The 23,006-nt window shown below is 40.0% G+C and overlaps 1 protein-coding gene across 4 annotated transcripts in view; it reads left to right on the forward strand.

Moving 5' to 3' along the window:
- The window catches only part of TP53BP1 (tumor protein p53 binding protein 1), an 89,287-nt gene that overhangs the window by 28,694 nt on the left and 37,587 nt on the right, over nt 1-23,006 (forward strand). For all 4 annotated transcript variants that reach the window (XM_059703419.1, XM_059703430.1, XM_059703441.1 and 1 more), the window contains exons 12-14: nt 10,048-11,347; nt 20,106-20,225; nt 21,463-21,666. In XM_059703419.1, the coding sequence (XP_059559402.1) occupies nt 10,048-11,347; nt 20,106-20,225; nt 21,463-21,666 (1,624 nt within the window). The remainder of the gene's footprint in view (nt 1-10,047; nt 11,348-20,105; nt 20,226-21,462; nt 21,667-23,006) is intronic.

Raw genomic sequence — 23,006 nt, forward strand, 5'->3', positions numbered from 1 at the left:
TTCAGGTGTACAACAAAGTGATTAAACTTTTATATAACTTGTGAAGTGATCACCCCAATGAGTCCAATCACCATCGGTTATTCTATAGTTATTACAGTATTATTGACTATATTCCTTATGCTGTACTTTACATTCTCATGACTGTTTTTATAACTGCCAACCTGTACTTCTTAATCCTTCACCTTTTCCCCCCTTCCATTTGGCAACCATCAGTTCTCTTTATTTATGAGTTTTCGGTCTTGTTTGCTTATTTTGTTCTTTAGATTCTACATATAAGTGAGATCATATGGTATTTGTCTTTCTCGGACTAACTTAGCATAATACCCTCTAGATCCATCCATATTGTCACAAATGGCAAAATTTCATTATTTGTTATGGATGAGTAATGTTCTATTGTATATGTGTACCACATCTTTATCCATTTGTCTATTGATGAACTCTGGTTACTTTTATATCTTGACTATTGTAAATAATGCTTCAGTGAGCATAGGAAGCACATATCTTTTTGAATTGGTGTTTTGGATTTCATTGGATAAATATCCAGAAGTGGAATTTCTGGGTCATATGATAGTTGTTTTAAAAGTTTTTTAGGAACCTCAATACTGTTTTCCATAGTAGCTGCATCAATTCACAATCCCACCAACAGTACATGAGGGTTCCTGTTTCTCCACATCCTGACCAACACTTGTTTGTTGATTTCTTGATGATAGCCGTTCTGACAGGTGTGAGGTGATATCTCATTGTGATTTTAATTTGCATTTCCCTGAGGATTAGTGATGCTGAGCATCCTATATAATAATCCTATATAATAAAAGGCTAATATGCAAATTGTCCCCTCGACTGTAAGTTTGACCAGGGGGTGGGGCTGGTCAGCCAACCTCCCGTGGCTCCTCCCCTCGCCCGGCCTGGCCCGATTGGCCTCGATGGGGGCAGGCTGACTGGACCCCACCCGTGCACAAATTCATGCACCGGGTTTCTAGTCTTTTCATATATCTATTGGCCATTTGTATGTCCTCTTTGGAGAAATGTATATTCAGGTCCTCTGCCCATTTTTTAATCACATTGTTTGTTCTTTTGGTGTTAAGTTGTATGAGCTTCTTATGTATTTTCGATATTAACCATTATCAGTTCTATCATTGGCAAATATCTTCTTCCATTTAGTAGGTTGTCTTTAAAAAATACTTTTATTGATTTCAGAGAGGAAGGGAGAGGGAGAGATAGAAACATCAATGATGAGAGAGAATCATTGATTGGCTACCTTCTGCACACCCCCTACTGGGGATGGAGCCTATAACCTTGGGCATGTGTCCTGACCAGAAATCAAACCTGCCACCTTTTAGTGCATGGGATGACACCCAATCAGTTGAACCATATTGGCCAGGGCAGTATGTATATTTTAATGATGTAAATTTTTTCTATCTATGAGCATGGCATAGTTTTCCATTTATTTGTATCTTCTTCAGTTCCTTTCTTTAATGTCTTATATTTTTCCAAGTACAGGCCTCTTATGTCTTTGGTTAAATGTACTCCTAAGTATTTTATTTTTTTGATGCAATTGTAAATGAGATTTCTTTTCTTAATTTCTTAAATATTTGCTGGACTCTTTTAGGCTTCTCTTTATATAGTATCATGTCATCTGCAAATAATGACAATTTTACTTATTCCTTTCTAATTTGGATGCCTTTCATTTCTATTTCTTATCTGATTGATGAGGCTAGGACTTTCAGTACTATGTTGAATAAAATGTTGAAATTGGCCAACCTTGTCTTGTTTCTGATCTTAAAAAAAGCTTTCAGGTTTTCACTGTTGAGTGTGATGTTAGCTGTGAATTCGTCATAAATGACCTTTATTATGTTGAGGTATATTCCCTGTATTCCTACTTTGCTGAGAGTTTTTGTCATAAATGGATGCTGGATTTTGTTAAATGCTTTTTCTGAATCTATTGATATGAACATAGGATTTTAATTCTTCATTTTGTTTATGTGATGTATCATGTTAATTGTAGATATTAAAACAACTTTGTATCCCAGGAATAATAAATCCCACTTGATCATGGTATATGATTTTTTTTTTTACTGTTGACACTATTACAGATGTCCCCATCCCTCCCCTTTGCCCACCTCCACCCCACAATATGATCTTTTTAATGTATTGCTGAATTTGGTTTGCTAATATTTTGTTGAGGATTTTTGTATCTGTGTTCATTAGAGATATTGACCTATAACTGCAGTGTATTTTTGTGTGTAAAGACTTTGCTTTTGGGATCAGAGTAATGCTGGCCTCATAAAATAAGCTTGGGAGTCTTCCCTGCTCTTGAATTTTTTGGAATAGTTTGACAAGGATGGGTGTTAATTCTTCTTTGAATGTTTGGTAAAATTCACCTGTGAAGCCATTCAGTCCAGGATTTTTGTTTGTTGGGAGTTGTTTATTACTGATTCCATTTTGTTGGTAGTAATCAGTCTGTTCAGATTTTCTGTTAGTTCTTGATTCAGTCTTAGAAAATTGTATATATCTAAAAATTTATCCATTTCTTCCAGATTGTCCAGTTTTGTTTGTTTTTTTGATTCTTTTTTTTTAAATTAAATCTTTATTGTTCAGATTATTACATTTGTTCCTCTTTTTCCCCCCCATAGCTCCCCTCCTCCCAGTTCCCGCCCCACCCTCCGCCCTCACTCCCCACCCACTGTCCTCATCCATAGGTGCACGATTTTTGTCCAGTCTCTTCCCGCATCTCCCATACCCCTTTCCCCCCCAAGAATAGTCAGTCCATTCCCTTTCTATGTCCCTGATTCTATTATGATCACCAGATTATTCACTTGATTCTTAGATTCACTTGTTGATAGATGCATGTTTGTTGTTCATAATTTGTATCTTTACCTTTTTCTTCTTCTTCCTCTTCTTAAAGGATACCTTTCAGCATTTCATATAATACTGGTTTGGTGGTGATGAACTCCTTTAGCTTTTCCTTATCTGTGAAGCTCTTTATCTGACCTTCCGTTCTGAATGATAGCTTTGCTGGATAAAGTAATCTTGGTTGTAGGTCAGAGTGTCCAGTTTGATGGCATATCATTCATAGTATTTTTTTTCTTTTTTTTTTAATTCTAATTTTTTACTTTAATCATGAACCTACACTAAACCTATGTTCATAGTATTTTCTTATAATCCTTGCATTTCTGTGGTGTTAGTTGTGACTTTTCCTCTTAATTTCTGATTTTATTTATTGGTTTCTGATTTATTTCCATTTGCATGAAATATCTTTTTCCATCCTTTTACTTTTAGTCCGTGTCTTTTGATCTTAAGTGGTTCTCTTGTAGAGAACATATGTATTGGTCTTATTTTCTTATCCATTCAGCCACCCTATGTCTTTTGATTGGAATATTTAATCTAATTACATTTAAAGTGATTATTGAGTGGAGTGGTGAGAGACAACTAATCAATGTTTCTCCATTGATGCTCTCCTCCCCCATCCCCTCTCTCGCTCTAAAAATCAATAAAAACATGTCCTCGGGTAAAGATTAAAAAAAAAGTGATTATTGATAAGTACATAGTTATTGCCATTTTATTATTCATATTTATGTTCTTTTTTTCTTCTTCTTAAGGAAATCCCTTTAACATTTTTTAAAAATATGTTTTTATTGATTTTTAAAGAGAGAGGAAAGGAGAGGGATAGAGAGATAGAAACATCATCAATTGACTGCTTCCTGCATGCCCCCTACTGGATATTAAGCCTGCAATCCAGACACTTGCCCTGATTGAGAATCAGCCAGTGACCCCCATGGCAATTTGGTGTAAGAGAGGCTCCAGAGTCTGGAGGGAGGCATCAGTTCCCTGGTCACTGAGGGATGTTGAGACTGCAGGCTGACCTTCACCACGTCCAGGGGTTCATGAAGATGGAGGTGACCACAGCTCTGGCACCTGAGGCCACCATCTGTTGGAGGGGCTGATGCCCCCAGGGTCCTAATCAGCCATCTTGTAGCTTCAATTCTGGCTTTAGGATGGTACTCACGTGGCGCGGAGCCTGGGGTTGGGCGGGCCTAAGGTGGGTCTGCGAGCGGTGCGGGGTCCGCGCGTGTTCGCCTCTCTCCAAGGCTGATGAGGAAGCCTGACTCGTTCTTTTTTATGTTTTCTGTCTTTGTTGAAGTTTTCCCTGAATTCCTCTATTCTTCCCTTGTGTTCATTGAGCTTCTTTATAACCAGTGTTTTGAACTCTGTATCTGGTAGATTGCTTGTCTCCATTTTGTTTACTTCTTTTTCTGGAGTTCTGTTCTTTCATTTGGGACGTGTGTCTTTGTCTCCTCATGTTGGCTTGACCCCCTGTGCTTGTTTCTGTCTCCTGGTCTTGGCGGAGGGGCTTATGTAGTAGGTGTTGTGTGGGGCCCAGTGGTGCTGTCTCCTTGGTCACCTGAGCCACAGGCTCTGCAGGTGTCCCTTGTGTGGGTTGTAGTTTAGCCTTCATTGCTATTGACATGCCTGCGGGTAGCATTCACACTCAGGCTAACTGATGTGAGGCCTGGCTGTGACTACAGTGGGTGAGCTGTTTTTGTGGGGGGTGATCCCTCAGAGCAGGAGTCACTGTAGCGTAGCGCTGGTGCCAGCCAGGTCTCTTCTTGGGGTGTGTCATTTTTGGAGCTTTTTGGGTGGTGCTGTGGTGTGGTTTGAAGTTGGCCACTGGGTTTGTTGGTTCTGGTGCCTTTTGGGAATGGCTCTGGTGCAGGCCAAGCTCAGCTGCCACTTAGCTGGGCTTGGGATGTATGGTAGGAACTACAAAGTGATCTGTGGTTGGTTGCCACTTTTGCTGGGCTTAAAAGGCACTCGGGAGAGGCTATGCTGCAAACTGAGGCCTGCTGCCATTTGTGCTTGGCTTGGCCTTTGGTAGGCACTGCAGTGTGAGCTGATGCCAGCCACCACCTGTGCTGGGCTCGTGGCCACTTAGTTGCAGCTATATTCCAAGCCAGGACTGGCTAGGGCTTATGCCAGAGTCAAGGTCACTGATGCAAGTTACTGGTTATTGTTTGTGGTGGAAGGGGGAGGTGCTTAGCACGAGGTACAGGGCATGCTGCGTCCAGCCATTGTTTGTTTAGTGTTTGTGGATCTTTTCGAGCTTTTAGGTAACTCCACAGCGCAAGTTGAACCAAGCCGCTGTGAGTTGTGTGGGGCAGGGCCTCAGGAAATCTCCAAAGTAGGGTGCACAGTGTTAATGGAGAGCTCAGATTTTTGCCCACCTGCCTCTGCAGTCTAGGTGGGAGGTGGGTTAAACATAGAACAGTGGTACCTGCAGTACCTCCCTCCCAGAAGAGAGGTGCCCCATTTCTAAGGGATACCCCATTTCCTACCCTTCCAGCTTTTGCCCTAAACCTAGTCAATTTAATTCCTCACTATAAATCCCTGGTGCTTTTTGAGCTGCTGCCCCTGCACGGGGGTGCTTAGAGTGTTTGTGAGTGTGTGAGTGAGCAAGTTTGGGCATGAACCCCTCAAAAGAAGCATCTAGGTGTGCAGCAGCCTTCCATCTCATCCGGACACAATCCCTGCTGGTCTTCACGGGCAGATGTTATGGAGACTCCTCTTCCCAGCACTGGTGGCCCCGGCTGTGATCCCTTCCTCCTCAGGAGGGACCTCTGCGGCCTAAAGATCCCTCCCCGTTCTTAATTGCCACCCCATGGGTGTGGGACCTGACCATTTTGAGTCTTTGCCCCTCCTACAGTCTGGACATGGCTTCTTCTTTCTATCCTTAGTTATAGGCCTTCTGTTTAGTGAATCTTTAGGTGATTGGCAATGATGACACTATTCTGTAATATGGTTGTAATTTTGATGTGGGTCACAGAAGGAGGCGGGCCCTGTGTTTCCCTACCCCACCATCTTGATTGGAAGTATTATATTTGTTCATTGAATAGCCTCTTTGACCTTTCACCAAGATATGAAGGATGGGGTGAGGATTAGTAGAACATAGTTTGATATTTAACACTTTTCTCATTCTTAATATATCTATTAATATGGGGGATGACAAATCAGATTATAGATGATTGTATGAATGGCTCTTGGATACTATGGATTTAGATCTGTACATAATCTAGGCTTAAAGATTGACTCATATTGAATGTGGTTCTGATAGTTCTCTGTCCATCCTTATCCAGAGTTCTGAGTGGGTTTTGCTCATTTAGCCCTGTTATTCTGACTAGACCAGCAGTGAGCCATAGCACTGTGGATTATTAGGGGCCAGACACTTGGAGGCTAGATCCAGGTAGTCTTTAGAAACATAGCTGGTTGATAGGTTGATTAGCCCTGAAATTTTACTCTGACTGAAATTCTATATAGTATATTGAAAAAAATTCTGTAATGAAAGTCACATCAGTATTTAGTTTGATGATGCTTAAAAGGTATTCATAATGGGGGGCAGTGCCCAGCTGGCATGGCTCAGTGGTTGAGCAAGGACCTATGAACCAGGAGGTCATGGTTCGATTCCTGGTCAGGGCACATGCCCAGGTTGTGGGTTCGATTTCCAGTGTGGGGCGTGCAAGAGGCAGCCAATCAATGATTCTCTCTCATCATAGATGTTTTCATCTCTCTCTGACTCTCCCTTCCTCTCTGAAATCAATAAAAAATACATTTTAAAAAAATCATAATGTGGGACAACTCCTTAATGGACATGGTATGGGATTTCCTTTTTGAGTGATGAAAATGTTTTCAAGCCCTAGCTGGTTTGGCTCAGTGGATAGAGGGTCGGCCTGGAGACTGAAGGGTCCTGGGTTTGATTCCTGTCAAGGGCACATGCCCAGGTTGTAGTCTCCATCCCCAGTAGGGGGCGTGCAGGAGGCAGCTGATCAATGATTCTCTCTCATCATTGATGTTTCAATCTCTCTCTCCCTCTCCCTTCCTCTCTGAAATCAATAAAAATATTAAAAAGAAAAGAAAATGTTTTCGAACTAGGTAGAGGTGGTGGTTGCACAACATTATTCACTGTAAAGCAGTTAATGTCAGTTTATGTGAGTATCACATTAAAAATGTATTTATAGTTTTATTAGTGATGTCTTATCTATGAGCCTTTGTAAAATGGCTTAATTTTTGAAACAAGAAAATGATACATATTTGTTTTAGAGGATGTATAATGTACAGATAAATGAAAATAAGATCAGTTATTCTGTCTCAGAAATAGCTACTCTTATTTATAGTGCATGTTTATTAACTTAAAAAATACATGAAAATTATATTAAAATGTATTAGAAGACTATAACAAAAAATATATTTTTTACTAAAATAAAAATTTTCCATTTAATGCATAGCCTAAATGTTTTTCTATATCTTTTCATAAACGTCAACAATTTTATGTGATACAGAGCATTCCATTATGTGAGTATATCATAATTTTTAAAATGATTCTCCTTTCAAACATTGAAGACATTTCATATTGTTTCCTATTCTAAGTAATAATTTTTTAAAAAATATACTTTATTGATTTTTTACAGAGAGGAAGGGAGAGAGATAGAGAGTTAGAAACATCGATGAGAGAGAAACATTGATCAGCTGCCTCCTGCACATCTCCCACTGGGGATGTGCCCGCAACCCAGATACATGCCCTTGACTGGAATCGAACCTAGGACCCTTCAGTCCTCAGGCCGATGCTCTATCCACTGAGCCAAACCAGTTTCGGCTCTAAGTAATAATTTATCACTGAACAGTATTGCATCTAAATCTCAGTTTATGTCCATCAAATAATTTACTTGAAATGGAATTATTGGGCTAAGGGATATATAACCTGTTTCAAGGCTATTGTGTATTGCCAAATTGCCATTTAGAATTGTTGACTCAATTTATACTCAGTCATGTGTGAGAATAAATGAGCAGGCTCAAATTTATGACTATTTTTATCATCTGAAAAGGTAAACAGTAACACCAGAAATTATGGAATATATAGAATTTTTGTCAACCTATCTTGATTTCTCTCTCTCTCTCTCTCTCTGTTTTGTTTTACTTATTGATTTGAGAAAGAGAGAAACATTGATCTATTGTTCCACTCATTTATGCATTGTTTGATTCTTGTATGTGTCCTGACCAGGGATTGAACCCGAAACCTTGTTGTATCAGGATGATGCTCTAACTCAGTGGTTCTCAACCTTCCTAATGCTGTGACCCTTTAATACAGTTCCTCATGTTGTGGTGACCCCCAATTTCATTGTTACAAATTGAACATAATTAAAGCATAGTGATTAATCACAAAAACAATATGTAATTATATATGTGTTTTCCGATGGTCTTAGGCGACCACTGTGAAAGGGTCGTTCGACCCCCAAAGGGGTCACGACCCACAGGTTGAGAACTGTTACTCTAACTGAATTACCTGCCAGGGCCCTCATTATCTTAAAAATCATAGGAAATGAATGTCATACCAGTTATGTCTAGTGTTTTCTAGCATTTATGTTTTGCAAAGTAATACACTAAATGTAGTTCTTACATAAAACATATTAAGCTTTGGGCTATTTATTTATTTATTTTGGTATAGCAAAGGTGGAGATTTATTGAAGAACAGGTACAGACTCCCAAGTGGGGAGGGGGAAAGGGTCTCCGGGTTATTATTATTTTTAATGCAGGTATTATATTCATAAAATTAAAATGCCTTTTTAAGTGTATAGTTTGATGAATTTTGGGCATTTTATACAAATACGTTACCACAATTAACATTAGAGTATAGGATAATTTTGTCACCCTAAAAAGTTTCTTCATAATCCTTTGCAATTGATTTCTCCTCCCCTTCCCCCTGATCCCCTCTTTCACCTTAGGTACCAACTTATCTGCCTTCTGTTATAGTAGTTTTTTGTTTTGTTTTTTTTTGAGAATTTCATATAATTGAAATCATAAAGTGTTTGTTTTTTTGTGTTTGAGTTTTTTTTAATTAAAAAAAATTAAACTTACTGCAAAAACATTGGTTTATAACATACAGCATCAGGTGTACAGCTTTATAATAGGACATCTGTATACTTTGTTGTGTGCTTATCACCAGAAGTCTAGTCTCTTCTGTCACCATATATTTGACCCCTTCAGTTCTTTAGGTTAACATATTTTTGAGATTTATATTCTTGCATGTATTAATATTTTATTCCTTTTCCTTGTTAATAGTATTTCATAACATGGAAATATACAATTTATTCACCAGTTGACAAACATTTGGGTTGCTTCAGTTTTGGGCTATTATGAATAATACTGCTGTGAACATTTGCATATAAATCTTTGTGTGGACATACGATTTTATTTACTCTTGGGTTAATATCCACAAGCAGAATTTCTGGGTCATATGGTAATGTGTGTTTAACTTTATAAGATACTGCCATACTTTTTTCTAAAGTGGCTGTACCTTTCTCATTCCCATCAGCAGTGTATGAGAGATGCGCTTGTTCCGTATCCTTACCCACAGGATGTAGTCTTTCTAACTTCAGCCGTCCTTGTTGGTATGTGTTGATTAGTGATATTAAAAGTTTTAGATTTTAACATCAGCTTCATGAGTGCTAGAATATTTTGAAATTGAAATAATTATATAGGGTAGGGCAAAAGTAGGTTTATAGTTATTGGTATGGAGAATAATACAATAATTAATAAATAATAATACAAGAATAAACTGTGTTTTGAGTACTTAAAACTGTAAATCTACTTTTGCCCCATCCTGTATTCCTGCTTTTAAAGAACTGAAGTGGGCTTTGTAGGCATATGTTCAAATGACTCATGTGTAATTGTGGACACATCATATATATGACATGATTTTATATGTACAGGTTGGTAATTTACAGCTCAATTTAAGTGTCTTCCTACCCCTACGAGTGTAAGTTAATACTTTTATGTTTTTCTTTTGGTTATGCTTATTCTGTGCCAGTGATTAATAAGAAAAGCATTAAACAGAGTGACTTGTATTGATGAAAAGACTGGTCATTTGTATTTCTGAGAATATGGTCCTAGAGTTTTTTTGAATAATTGATTTAGAAATTTTAGATGAATTCAGGGATTAGATTTTAAAGAAATATGATTAAGAACAAATGAAGATTTGTCTCTTTTTATTCTTCATAGGACATTTTCATTCCATCTCCAAGTTTGGAAGAACAATCAAGTGACGGAAAGAAAGGTGGAGATTTGCATAGTTCTTCTTTGACTGTTGAGTGTTCTAAAACTTCAGAGACTGAACCAAAGAATTCCAGTGAGGACCTTGGGCTTTCTTTGACAGGGGATTCTTGTAAGTTGATGCTTTCTGCAAGTGAGTATAGTCAGTCCCCAAAGATGGAGAGTTTGAGTTCTCACAGGATTGATGAAGATGGAGAAAACACACAGATTGAGGATACTGAACCCATGTCTCCAGTTCTCAATTCTAAACTTGTTCCTGCTGAAAATAACAGTATCCTGATGAATCCAGCACAAGATGGACAAATAGAAGTGAATCAGAATGCTGATGAAGCAAAGGGGAATGACACAGAAACCAGAGACGACATTAGTATTTTAGCTGCTGGTAGCAAAGGTAGAGAAGAGACTGTAGCAGAAGACGTTTGTATTGATCTCACTTGTGATTCAGGGAGTCAGGCAGTTCCTTCTCCAGCTACTCGATCGGAGGCACTCTCTAGTGTGCTAGATCAGGAGGAAGCTATGGAAATTAAAGAACACCAGCCAGAGGAGGGGTCTTCCGGGTCTGAGGTGGAAGAAATTCCCGAGACTCCTTGTGAAAGTCAAGGAGAGGAGCTAAAAGAAGAAAGTATGGAGAGTGTCCCATTACACCTTTCTCTGACTGAAACTCAGTCCCAAGGGTTGTGTCTTTCAAAAGAAACCCCAAAACAAGAATGTCAGGAACCTATGGAAGTTGAAACCAGTGTGATTAGTATTGATTCCCCCCAAAAGCTTCCAGTCCTTGACCAAGAATTGGAACATAAGGACCAAGAAGCATGGGAAGAAGCTACTTCAGAGGACTCGAGCGTTGTCATTGTAGATGTGAAGGAACCCTCTCCCAGAGTTGATGTTTCTTCTGAAACTTTAGAGGGAGTGGAGAAATGCTCAGATTCCCAGTTGTGGGAGGATGACGCTCCAGAAATAGAACCATGTGCTGAGAATAGAGCTGATACCCAGGAAGAAAAGAGTGCTGAATATGAAGGAGACCTGAAATCAGTGACTGCAGAAAAGGAACCCGTACAGGCTGACTCTCCACAGCCTCCCGGAACGTCAGTGGGAGGAGGGGATGCTCCAAAACCTGACCGGCAGTTGCAGCAGACCCAACCTCCAGAGAAAACCGATAACTCATTACCAGAAGACTCAAAAATGGCTAGTACGAAGCAGCTAGAGAAGGCCTCCGCCCCCACCTCACAAAGCTTCTGTGAAAGCTCCAGTGGTGAGTGTGACTGTCAATTGTTCTGTGTCTCCAGCCATATTACAGTTTGGAATGGGGGGTAAGAGAGAACTACATGCTATGTCAGGGCTGCAAATTAACTTGGATTTATGTTTATGAACAGCTAATAATGGGAAATTAAAAAATTTGGGTTGTATTCTTTTGTAGCTGTAATTATGTATGGGATCAGAGATCATTTAATATTTACCAGCTTTATGACTTAGGAGTAATCAACATGATTTTTATTAATATGTAGAAATTATACCAATCTGGTGTTTTCTACTAAATTCCCAATCTTGCTCCAAATTTTTATATTTTGACAGTTACCTTGAAGTACAGGATCTTGTTTTGATTACACAGTAAAGAACTCTGTTAATGAATATGCTGTTATTGGTTGTTTCCTCTTTATGGGTATTAAGAAAAGTTTCTCAATTTGGCTCAACATATATACATCTTAAATCTTAAACTGGAAAAAGATATTAGTTTGTGCCTTTTATCTATTTTTCTGAAGTCCAGGAAATATTTGTAGAATATTATGTATGACATTAGCTGAAAAGAGGTCAGATTTTCTAAGTGCCCAGAGTTAGTGTAATTTAAAAACAAATTTTGAAAATGAAAAAATAGCCCTGCTGGTGTGGTTCGGTGGTTGAGCCCTGACTCATGAACCAAGAGGTTACCAGTTCAATTCCTGGTCAGGGCACATGCCCAGGTTTCAGGCTCGATCCCCAGTAGGGGGCGTGCAGGAGGCAGCCTATCAATGTTTCCATCTCTTTATCCCTCTCCCTTCCCCCCTCTCTCAAAAACAAATCAATAAAAACATTAAAAACAAAACACAAACTTAAGAAAACAAGCTTCTAGAATTATGGAAATGAGAAACAGTATTTGGACATCATAGCTGTTAGTATGGGTGATTATACCTTTTGGTGTTTCTGGAACAATCCCACTTTATACTTCTTGTGCAGGTGTGATTATTAATAGTACTTATTTATTTTTTCCTCAAAATTATCTCTATTCATTAGGTTTTATATTCAGGACTTTTTTGACTCTCTTCAGAAAAGAAATGTTAGAGTATTCAGGACTTTTTTAACCCTCTTCAAGAAATGTTAGAGCTGAAATGGAGGTTAGGAGTTATTGGGTTTAGTCTCTTCTTCCTAAAGTCACATGGCTAATAAACGATTGAGGTAGGACAAGAGCCTAAGACACCTGATTCTCAATGCTATGTTTTTCTTTTCTTGTGAGATTGAATAATATAGTTTCTCTGATTCTGATGAGTTATGGTAATGAACTATCTGAATGAGCTAATATTTTATATTATTGAATATTTTTGTAATTTTATTACATCTAAATTCTATTATTGACCTACCTCAGCTAAGGAATTATCAGGGTTGGTAGGTTTTTTCAATTATTTTAGCAATTGTATGTAGAAGAAGCTTCTAAAACATTGGGCTATTACATTATGTTAAAAGTATTCTTCACGAATTTTTGTTTACACTATTAATGGCAGAGCCAGCTCTTTTTTAAAAAATCTTCACCCAGGATATTATTCTATTGATTTTTTTTTTTAAGAGAGTGTGGAAGGGAGGCAGGTGGGGGGAGGAGAAAGGGGGGGGGGAGAGAGAGAGAGAGAAGGAAAGAAAGGAAGGAAGGAAGGAAGGAAGGAAGGAAGGAAGGAAGGAAGGAAGGAAGAAAGAAAGAAAGAAAGAAAGAAAGAAAGAAAGAAAGAAAGAAAGAAAGAAAGAAAGAAAGAAAGAAAGAAAGAAAGAAAGAAAGAAAGAGAGAAAGAGATACCCATGTGAGAGAGATCACATCGATTGGTTGCCTCCCTCGCTTGCTGGATGGAACCTGCAACCCAGGTGTGTGCCCTTGACTGGGAATTGAATCTGTGACCCTTTGGTGTGCAGGGTGACTGTTTAAACACCAAGTGCACGGGTCAGGGCAGAGCCAGCTCTTTTTTATAATAGACATTGCCATAGTAAAACTTACTTTACTAATTTTTATCTAGGTTATTGAAAATACTAGTGCCGAAACCGGTTTGGCTCAGTGGATAGAGCATCGGCCTGCAGACTGAAAGGTCCCGGGTTCGATTCTGGTTAAGGGCATGTACCTGGGTTGCGGGCACTTCCCCAGTGGGGGATGTGCAGGAGGCAGCTGATCGATGTTTCTCTCTCATCGATGTTTCTAACTCTCTATCTCTCTCCCTTCCTCTCTGTAAAAAATCAATAAAATATATTAAAAAAAAAAAAAAAGAAAATACTAGTAAGTTATATTCTGTTTACTTAGTTCTTGAGGAAACAACTAAAAGGAGTGAAGACAGTGGTTGGTCTATTAGGGCAGTGGTCGGCAAACTGCGGCTCGGCAAACCGTGGCTTGCGAGCCACATGTGGCTCTTTGGCCCCTTCAGTGTGGCTCTTCCACAAAACACTGGCTCTCCCACAAAATACCGACTTCTGCGCATGGGCCACGAAGTTTCAATCGCACTGTACGTGTGTGCCTGCATGTGGTATTTTGTGGAAGAGCCACACTGAAGGGGCCAAAGAGCTGCATGTGGCTCGTGAGCCTCGGTTTGCCGACCACAGTATTAGGGGATTAAAGTAAATTACTCAGAAGAGCATTGCTAGAACAAAAAATACTATTTTGTACTTAAAATATAGTTGTCTAATTGCTAAACCTAAAGAGAGACTAATTTCAATGAGAGTAACCTAAGAAATTAATGGTTCTGGAAAGACAGAATTAGAGTTACAAATTGGTTGAGTCCCAAATTTGTTAATTAGATTTCTGTATGTCACAGTTAGAAGGGTACTGTTGTTATTTTATTAAAATCTTTACTGATTGGAAAAAAAGATACATGCTTAATTGTGGGAAATGTTCAAATAATACAGGAAAGGGGAGAGAGGGAGTGACTGGAGAGGGAGGGTGGGCAGAGGGAGTAGGGGGAGAATCATTCTAATTACCTCCATTTATAGATAACTTGTCACTGTTATTAGTTTGGAGACCTCTTCAGAAATGTTTTCTGAAGACCTACTCCTGAAATTTGAATAAAACAAATTTAGGAAGGTGGTACTTGGAAGCCCAATTTTATTCAATATAGAATAAATTTATGATGGTTTGATGATATGAAAAATCATAAGTTTAATAAGTCTTTTAAAAAATATATATTTCTTACTGATTTCAGACGGGAAGGGATATATATATATATATATATATATATATATATGTATATATATATATATACAAACAAACATCAGTGGTGAAAGAGAATCATTGATCAGCTGCCTCCTATACCTCCCCCACTGGAATCTAACCATGATCTCCTGGTTCAAAGGTTGACACTCAACCACTGAGCCATGCTGGCTGGACAATAAGTCTTTAATTAAATCCACAAATGGTAATCCTATCTAATAAAAGAGTAATATGCAAATTGACCATCACTCCAACACACAAGATGGCTGCCCCCATGTGGTCAAAGATGGCCGGCAGGGGAGGGCAGTTGGGGGCAACTAGGCCTGCAGGGGAGGGCAGTTAGGGGTGACCAGGCTGGCAGAGGAGGGCATTTGGGGGTGACCGGGCCTGCAGGGGAAGACATTTGGGGGGGGACCCAGGCCTGCAGGGGAGGACAGTTGACCAGGCCTGCAGGGGAGGGCAGTTGGGGGGGACCAGGCCTGCAGGGCAGGGCAGTTAGGGGCAACTGGGCCTGCAGGGAGGGCAGTTGGGGGTGACCAGGCTGGCAGGGGAGGGCAGTTAGGGGCAATCGGGCCAGCAGGGGAGCAGTTAGGTGTTGATCAGGCTGGCAGGGGAGTAGTTAGGGGTGATTAGGCTGGCAGGCAGAAGCAGTTAGGGCAGGCAGGCAGGCAAGCGGTTGGGAGCCAGCAGTCCTGGATTGTGAGAGGGATGTCCGACTGCCTGGTGGGATCGGGCCTAAATGAGCAGTCGGACATCCCTCAAGGGGTCCCAGATTGGAGAGGGTACAGGCTGGGCTGAGGGACACCCCCCCCCCGTGCACGAATTTTGTGCACTGGGCCTCTAGTATATAATAGGTTAATAATGATCATTGAAACTAGATATGTCTTGTGCTCTAACTCTAACATTTATTGGTTTACTTTATGGAATATCATCCTAACTGGTCGTTAATGTCAGAGGCAGACTGTTAGGATATGCTGTTTATGGGTGGCATCACCCAATATAGAAATTCTTATATAGGCCCTGAGCATGATTTCGTGCATGGGTAGGGTCTGGCCAGCCCACCCTGATGGGGGCTGATAGGGCCGGGCCAATGGAGGGGAGGGGACGCGGGAGGTTGGCTTCTGGGCCGGCTGCAGGGAGGGGCCATGGGTTGTTGGCCAGCCGGCCGCGCCCCTGATCAGGGTGGGGAGGGCTTATCAGGGGCGGGGCAGTCGGCGGAAGGGACCTTGGGAGGTTAGGGTGTGCTGATGGGTCCCTGATCGGGCTCATTGGCCGCCACAGTGCGTCTCATAGTGACCAGTCGTTCCAGCCGTTCTGGTCATTCCGTCATTCTGGTTGCTGGGCTTATATATATCGATTAGCTGGCTTTAAACCATTGAAAGAAGTGACCAGGTCTTCTCTTGAGAACAAAAGATGGGCTTTATATTGTAACAGGAAGTTAGAAGTAAGAGAGACCTTACTGACATTAGATGTTTTAAATTTTGGTTTAGACTAATGAATCTCTATAAAGTCTTTAGTAATAAGGACAAACTCCTCACTCAGATGGTTTGACAATGGATATTAAGTTGCTTTTGTTTATTCATATATTTTTTTAATGGGTTGGTATGCTGGCATACATTAGGATAACCATCATAATCTGGGAAATCAAGAAGGGACTTGATAATTTAAATAATGAGGGTGTGCTAAATCTTAGAAAAAGAATTGAATGAAATCTAAATTTAAGAGGATGAGATATTATTTTGCAGAATTTGGTGATAATTTGATTAAATTACCTATGTCAGATGAGTGAACAAAAGCAGAGAAATGGGAAAGCATTTGGAGGACATTGAAAAGAAGCTTCATGAACATGAATAATTTAAGATAGAGTAGAAATGTAGGCTGCTACTAGTTAATTGAATGCTGGTTAAAGAGTTAGCAATTTATCTTCTAGTAAAAACCTTACAGTTTTGACCAGGAGCTAATGTGTTCAAAGCTATGTTCTTTAGGAAGATTGCTTTGGCTGCAATGTGCAAAAAGAATTGGGGGAAGGGGGAAACTTAAGGCAGAGAAAGTAGTTGATAGGCTGCTGCAATAATCAAGGAATGAGGCATTGAAGACCAGAGAGAGATGGTGTCAGTGCTGCCTGTAAAATACTCAATTTTCCATTAGGTTATAGTAATGCAGTTACATTATTGGTGTTAAAATAACTTCATGAAGTTTTATCTAGTACCGTGCAAAGGAAACAAATACTTTTAAGCACTTTTTGATGCTTCACGTTATATTTGTATATTATGGTTTGTCGCATAGAAGGATTTTCAAAAGTCTGTATGGTCAATCATAATATGAGAGATAGATAGTTCCTGTGAAGAGAGCAGGCGGTTGTTCCAGGAATGAAAAGTTCTTTAAAATAAATCTTTGGAATGTCTGATGCTTTGTGAGATACTTGTTTTTTAGTTTCGATATCTTTTCTAACTTTTTCTTTAGCAACATAAAGGGCTTGCTTTTTAAGGAACTGCCAGAAAATGAATGCTATCTACTGACCCATTCCTCTTTTTTCTATAACTATGGTGGAATTCTTTGCCATTTAGATGTGATGTTGAAATTCTCCACTCATATTCTTTACAGTTCCTTTAGCTGAGCATATATATTTTTCATCCTTTATTTCTAAAGTCCATTCATTTTCTCTTTTCATCCCTTCAGATTACTAATTCATTTTCTCTTACATATAGATGTAAGAGATGTTTTTGTTGTTGTCTTGTGATTTTTGAGGAAAATGAATCAAAGTGCTTGATATTAAAGGTAATAAAGGATAGATAGGAATGGCCCGGCCGGTGTGGCTCAGTGGTTGAGTGTCAACCTATGAAGCAGGAGGTCATAGTTCAATTCTCAGTCAGGGCACAGGGTTGTGGGCTCCATCTCTAGTGTGGGGTGTCCAAGAGGCAGCCAATCAATGATTCTCTCTCATCATTGATGTTTCTATCTCTCTCTCCCTCTCCCTTCCTCTTTGAAATCAATAAAAATGTATTAAAATAAAGATAGGAGTGGAGTGGGAAAAGATGAAAGAAGAAAATGTAATATAATACGAAATGTATTTGTTCTTCATCTGGTTCCTGCACAGAGCTCCTAAAACCCTTGTTATTTTTGAAGTGAAAGGAATATCTTTTGTTATTCAGAACAAGCCCTTTTAGTCACAACTGGGTTTGTGCTGAGTGATTTAGGGTAGATCCCTATATCGCCTCAGGATGGGGCTGTTCACAGTGAAGACTAAGTGATGATGATGATGATGATGATGATGATGATGATTATTATTTTGTTAAGACTCACCTGAGGATATTTTTCCATTGATTTTTAGAGAGTGGAAGGGAGAGGGAGAGACAGAGAGAAACATCCATGTGAGAGAGACACATCGATTGGTTGCCTCCTGCATGCACCCTGACCAGGGCTGGGGAACCTGCAACCCAAGTACGTGCCCTTGACTGGAATCGAACCTGGGACCCTTCAGTCCACAGGCCAGCACTCTATCCACTGAGCCAAACTGGCTAGAGCAAGACCCAGCGATTATTAAAGGGTAGAACTTTCAACCGTACCCCTTGACTCCTGGGAGGAGAGGGGCTGTAGATTCAAGCTCTACAAAAACTCTTTTTAAAAAATATATATTTTTATTGATTTCAGAGAGGAAGAGTGATAGACACATCAATGATGAGAGGGAATCACTGATTGGCTGCCTCCTGGACACCCTACACTGGGGACCAGCCCGCAACTGGGCATGTGCCCTGACCAGGAATCGAACTGTGACCTCCTGGTTCATAGGTCGATGCTCAACCACTGAGCCATCCAGGCTGGGTGCACAAAAACTCTTTTTTTTAAAAAAAATATTTTTATTGATTTCAGAGAGGAAGGGAGAGGGAGAGAGAGATAAAAACATCAATGATGAGAGAAAATCCTTGACCGCTGCCTCCTGTATGCCCCACACTGGGGGTCGAGCCTGCAACCCTGGGCATATGCCATGACCTGGAATTGAACCGTGACTTCCTGGTTCATAGGTTGACGTTCATCCACTGAGCCACACTGGCTCAGCTCTACAAAAACTCTTCAATAAGACTTGGTAAGCAACCTAGTAGGTAAATGATCCTGGATTGTATCTCATCCCAGTTCCACAGAATCTCCTGCTATCAAAACCTCTGGGCCTCACCCTGTGTACTGCTTTATCTGGCTGTTAATCTGTGTCTTTATAATAAACTGGTAAACTTTTTCTCTGAGTATCCTGAGTAGCACCAGCAGATGAATTGAACCTAATAAGGAGGGTATGGGAATCTATAATGTGAAGCCAGTTATAGCACAGGTAACAACTTGAACTTGCTACTGGCATCTGACGTGGGGTGGTCTTGTGGGACTGAGCCTTTAACTTGTGGGATCTGATGCTATCTCCAGGTAGAGAGTATCAGAATTGTGTTAAATTTAGGACATCTCAGAATTTTCTCTTGTCAAAGTTTTTTGTATTTTGACATGTTTTTTATGTTTACATTAATTTTATTTATTTATTTATTTATTTGAAAAATATATTTGTGTTGATTTCAGAGAGGAAGGGAGAGAAAGATAGAAACACTAATGATGAGAGAGAATCATTGATTGGCTGCCTCCTGCACACCCCCCACTGGGGATCAAACCCGCAACCTGGGCATGTGCCCTTGACCGGAATCGAACCCGGTTACCCTTCAGTCCACAGACCTACGCTCTATCCGCTGAACCAAACCAGCTAGGGCTGTTTACATTAATTTTATAATGACTAACCAAAAATGTGTATACTGGAGTGCTCATATATGTGAGACTTATTGTTGTGCAGAGATGTTGATATGAATATTATTACTGTGGCAGTGGCCGGCAAACTGCGGCTCGCGAGCCACATGCGGCTCTTTGGCCCCTTGAGTGTGGCTCTTCCACAAAATACCGACTTCTGCTCATGGGCCACAAAGTTTCAATCACACTGTAGGTGCGCGCCCGCATGTGGTATTTTGTCTCACTGGTCTAGAGTGAATGCTGGTCAGTATTGCTGAACCATGAAACCCATAGATTTCTATGTTAGAACCAATGAGTATTTTGAAGTACTTTGGCCCATGAGATCCTTCGTCATCTCTTTGAGTAGATTGTAAATTACAAGTATTACCATCAGACTTCAACTAGAGGATGTTACAGATTGCCAAAGCTTATCAATGAACTCCTTGGGTTAACATTGCATAAAATGAGAAAGTCTAGACTTGAAACTACCCAAATTTGTATTACTGAGAATTCCCAAATGTACTATCTTGGAGCTCAGATGTTCCTATGTCCGCATGTTCCTCAGACCCTCCAAACTTTGGGCTTCCTCTATTTGCCTTTCTTTGGTTGTCTACTTTATGTTAGTCCTGTTGTTGATGGCTGTAAAGAAAGCGGAGAGAACAGTAGGAAATTGGTTGGGAGGCCTGTCTGTTGAGGGGGGTTGGGAATGCGGCAGAATTTGGAAAAAGAATAATTTAAATATTTCTTGCAGTTCTCTTTACTTGTGCTTTTTTTAATACTTCTGTTTTGGTTTCCTTCTTGTTTATTTATTTATTTTTTCCTCCAGAAACTCCATTTCATTTCACTTTGCCTAAAGAAGGTGATATTATCCCACCATTGACTGGTGCAACTCCACCTCTTGCTGGGCACCTAAAATTAGAGCCCAGGAGACACAGTACTCCTATTGGTAAGTGAGTAAAATGTAATGCCGTTTAAAGCAGAATTTCTGAGATATTATTTTTTATGCAAGTGATTTCTTTTTTTCTTCCCCCCCCCTTTTTGAATAAGATATTACAAGTGTGTCCTTATCCCCCCAATGTCCCCTCATCCCCCCAGTCCTGCCCTCACCCTCACCCTCACCCTCACCCCCTGTTGTCCACATCCATCACTTATGCTTATATGCATGCATACAAGTCCTTTGGTTGATCTTTCCCCCTCACCCCCACCCTCCCCTGCTTTCCCTCTGAGTTTTGAGCATCTGATCGATGCTTCTCTGTCTCTACATCTGTTTTTGTTCATCGGTTTACGTTGTTCATATAATCCACAGATGAGTGAGAGCATGTGGTAGTTGTCTTTCTCTGACTGACTTATTTCACTTAGCATAATGCTCTCCAGCTCCATACATGCTGTTGCAAATGGTAGGAGTTCCTTCCTTTTTACAGCTGCATAGTATTCCATTGTGTAGATGTGCCAAAGTTTTTTAATCCATTCATCTGCTGATGGGCACTTAGGCTGATTCCAATTCTTTTAGATCTGAGGAGTTGAATCTCCCTCATAAGGTTGATTTTTGTCTTAGGAAGAATAAGGTTGTGATGTCTGATTTCATGAGTTTACTCCCATGTGATAGTGAGTGGTGATGAGAGGAAAGAAAAGGTAGAAGGAAAAAATGAAAAAATTTCTAGGGATTTTATCCTATTACTTGCAAGGCAGTGAAATCTGAGTGCTAAACAATGATATAGAGCTCTTATAAGGAAGGGAGTACAGGTAGGGTAGAAGTACTATTAATTCAGTATCCTGGCTGATCAGTCTGCTGCTTGACATGGCAAGAAAACATAGATTCTCCTTCCCTAAAGCAGCCAGTAATCTTCTACATTAACCTATTTTTTTTCTCTAGTCAGTGCTGGGAGGTAACAATCATGCCGTCTGGAGTGTCCTGCTACCTATGCCTCATGCTGGCATTGGCTGAGGTCTCATGCAGCATCCTTTGTCCAGATGCAGAAGTGGAACTGAATCCTGTTGCTCCTAAGACCAGGTGTTAATACTAGTGTGTAGTTGTTGATACTTGTGACAGGATCTAGCCTAGGAACTCCCTTTTAATCCTGCAGAGCTGTGGAGCCAAACAGGCAAATTGACAACCTTGAGTTATTGTTTTTTGTTTGCATTTTAGTGTTCTTTCTTTCTACCTCCTGCCTCTCTTCTTTCAGATATTAGCAACTATCCAGAAAGCACCACAGCAACCAGTGATGTCATGTCTGAAAGCGTGGTGGAAACTAATGATCCTATACTTGGGAATGAAAAAGAAGATTCTGGGGCTGTCCCAGAAATGGATGATAAATTGTGTCTGAGAATGAAACTGGTCAGTCCTGAGGCGGAGGCGAGTGAAGAATCTTTGCAGTTTAGTCTGGAAAGTAAGTTTATGTTAATCTTGGGTAATTAGTAGCTCCAGATCATCTGGGAAGTAGTGGTTATATTTTTTCTAGTTATACTTTTATAATTATAAATGTATTTGTAAAATATTATTGTCATATATTTAATTCTTTGCCTTTGGCCAGTCACTGTCAATGTTACTGAAGATGCTCCATTTTATTTTATTTTTTTATTTTAAAATTTATTTTTATTGTTTTCAGAGAGGAAGGGAGAGGGAGAGATAGAAAGAAACATCAATGATGAGAAAGAATCATTGATTGGATGCCTCCTGTACAGCCTCTACTGGGGATCGAGCCCGCAACCTGAGCATGTACCCTTGACTGGAATCGAACCTGGGACCCTTTAGTCCATAAGCCAACACTTTATCCACTGAGCCAAACCAGCTAAGACGAAGATGCTCCATTTTATAATTTCTATGGTTCCGGTTGTATCTCTGCATTAAACCTGTGTTGATATTAAGTAATTGGCTTCCATATTCAGAAACAGTTCAGAAGAGGGTAGAAAATTTGAGATTGTGGATTCACATTGTAGGTTTATGTTGACTGTTTCCCACATTAATTGCAAGTTATTTGGCTAAAATACAGAGAAGGTACAAGGGAGTGGCTGTAAGGTAGAGACTAGATTCTGAAAGGCCTTTTATATCATGATGAGAAACTGAAAAATTTTAGGCAAGGGAAAAATAAGACTGGATTTGCTTTTTTAAAAGAATCAGCTGAGCCCTGGCCTGGCGACTCAGTTGCTTGGAGTGTCATCCCATACACCAAAAGGTTGCAGGTTCAATTCCCTTTTTTTTAAAAAAAAAAAAAATATATATATATATATATTTTATTGACTTTTTTACAGAGAGGAAGGGAGAGGGATAGAGAGTTAGAAACATCGATGAGAGAGAAACATCAATCAGCTGCCTCCTGCACATTCCCCACTGGGTATGTGCCCGCAACCCAGGTACATGCCCTTGGCCGGAATCGAACCTGGGACCCTTGAGTCCGCAGGCCGACGCTCTATCCACTGAGCCAAACCGGTTAGGGCTCAATTCCCTTTAGTACATACCTAGGTTGTGAGTTGAATCTCTGGTTGGGATACGTATGGGAAGCAACCAGTCCATGTTTCTCTCTCACATTAATGGTTCTCTCCCTGTCCCTCTTCCCCTTCCTCTCTTTCTAAAATCAATAAACATATCCTTGGGTGAAGATAGATAGATAAGTAAATGAATAAATAAAAAGATCAGCTGAGTGTTTCAAAACTTGGGCTTCTATGTATCATTCCTTGCCTTGCCCATTTCCTGTTCTTCTACCTGGCAAACTGAGTCTTTAACCAGGAA

Source organism: Myotis daubentonii, chromosome 1, assembly GCF_963259705.1.
Source record: "Myotis daubentonii chromosome 1, mMyoDau2.1, whole genome shotgun sequence".
NCBI classification, from domain to species: Eukaryota; Metazoa; Chordata; class Mammalia; order Chiroptera; family Vespertilionidae; genus Myotis; species Myotis daubentonii.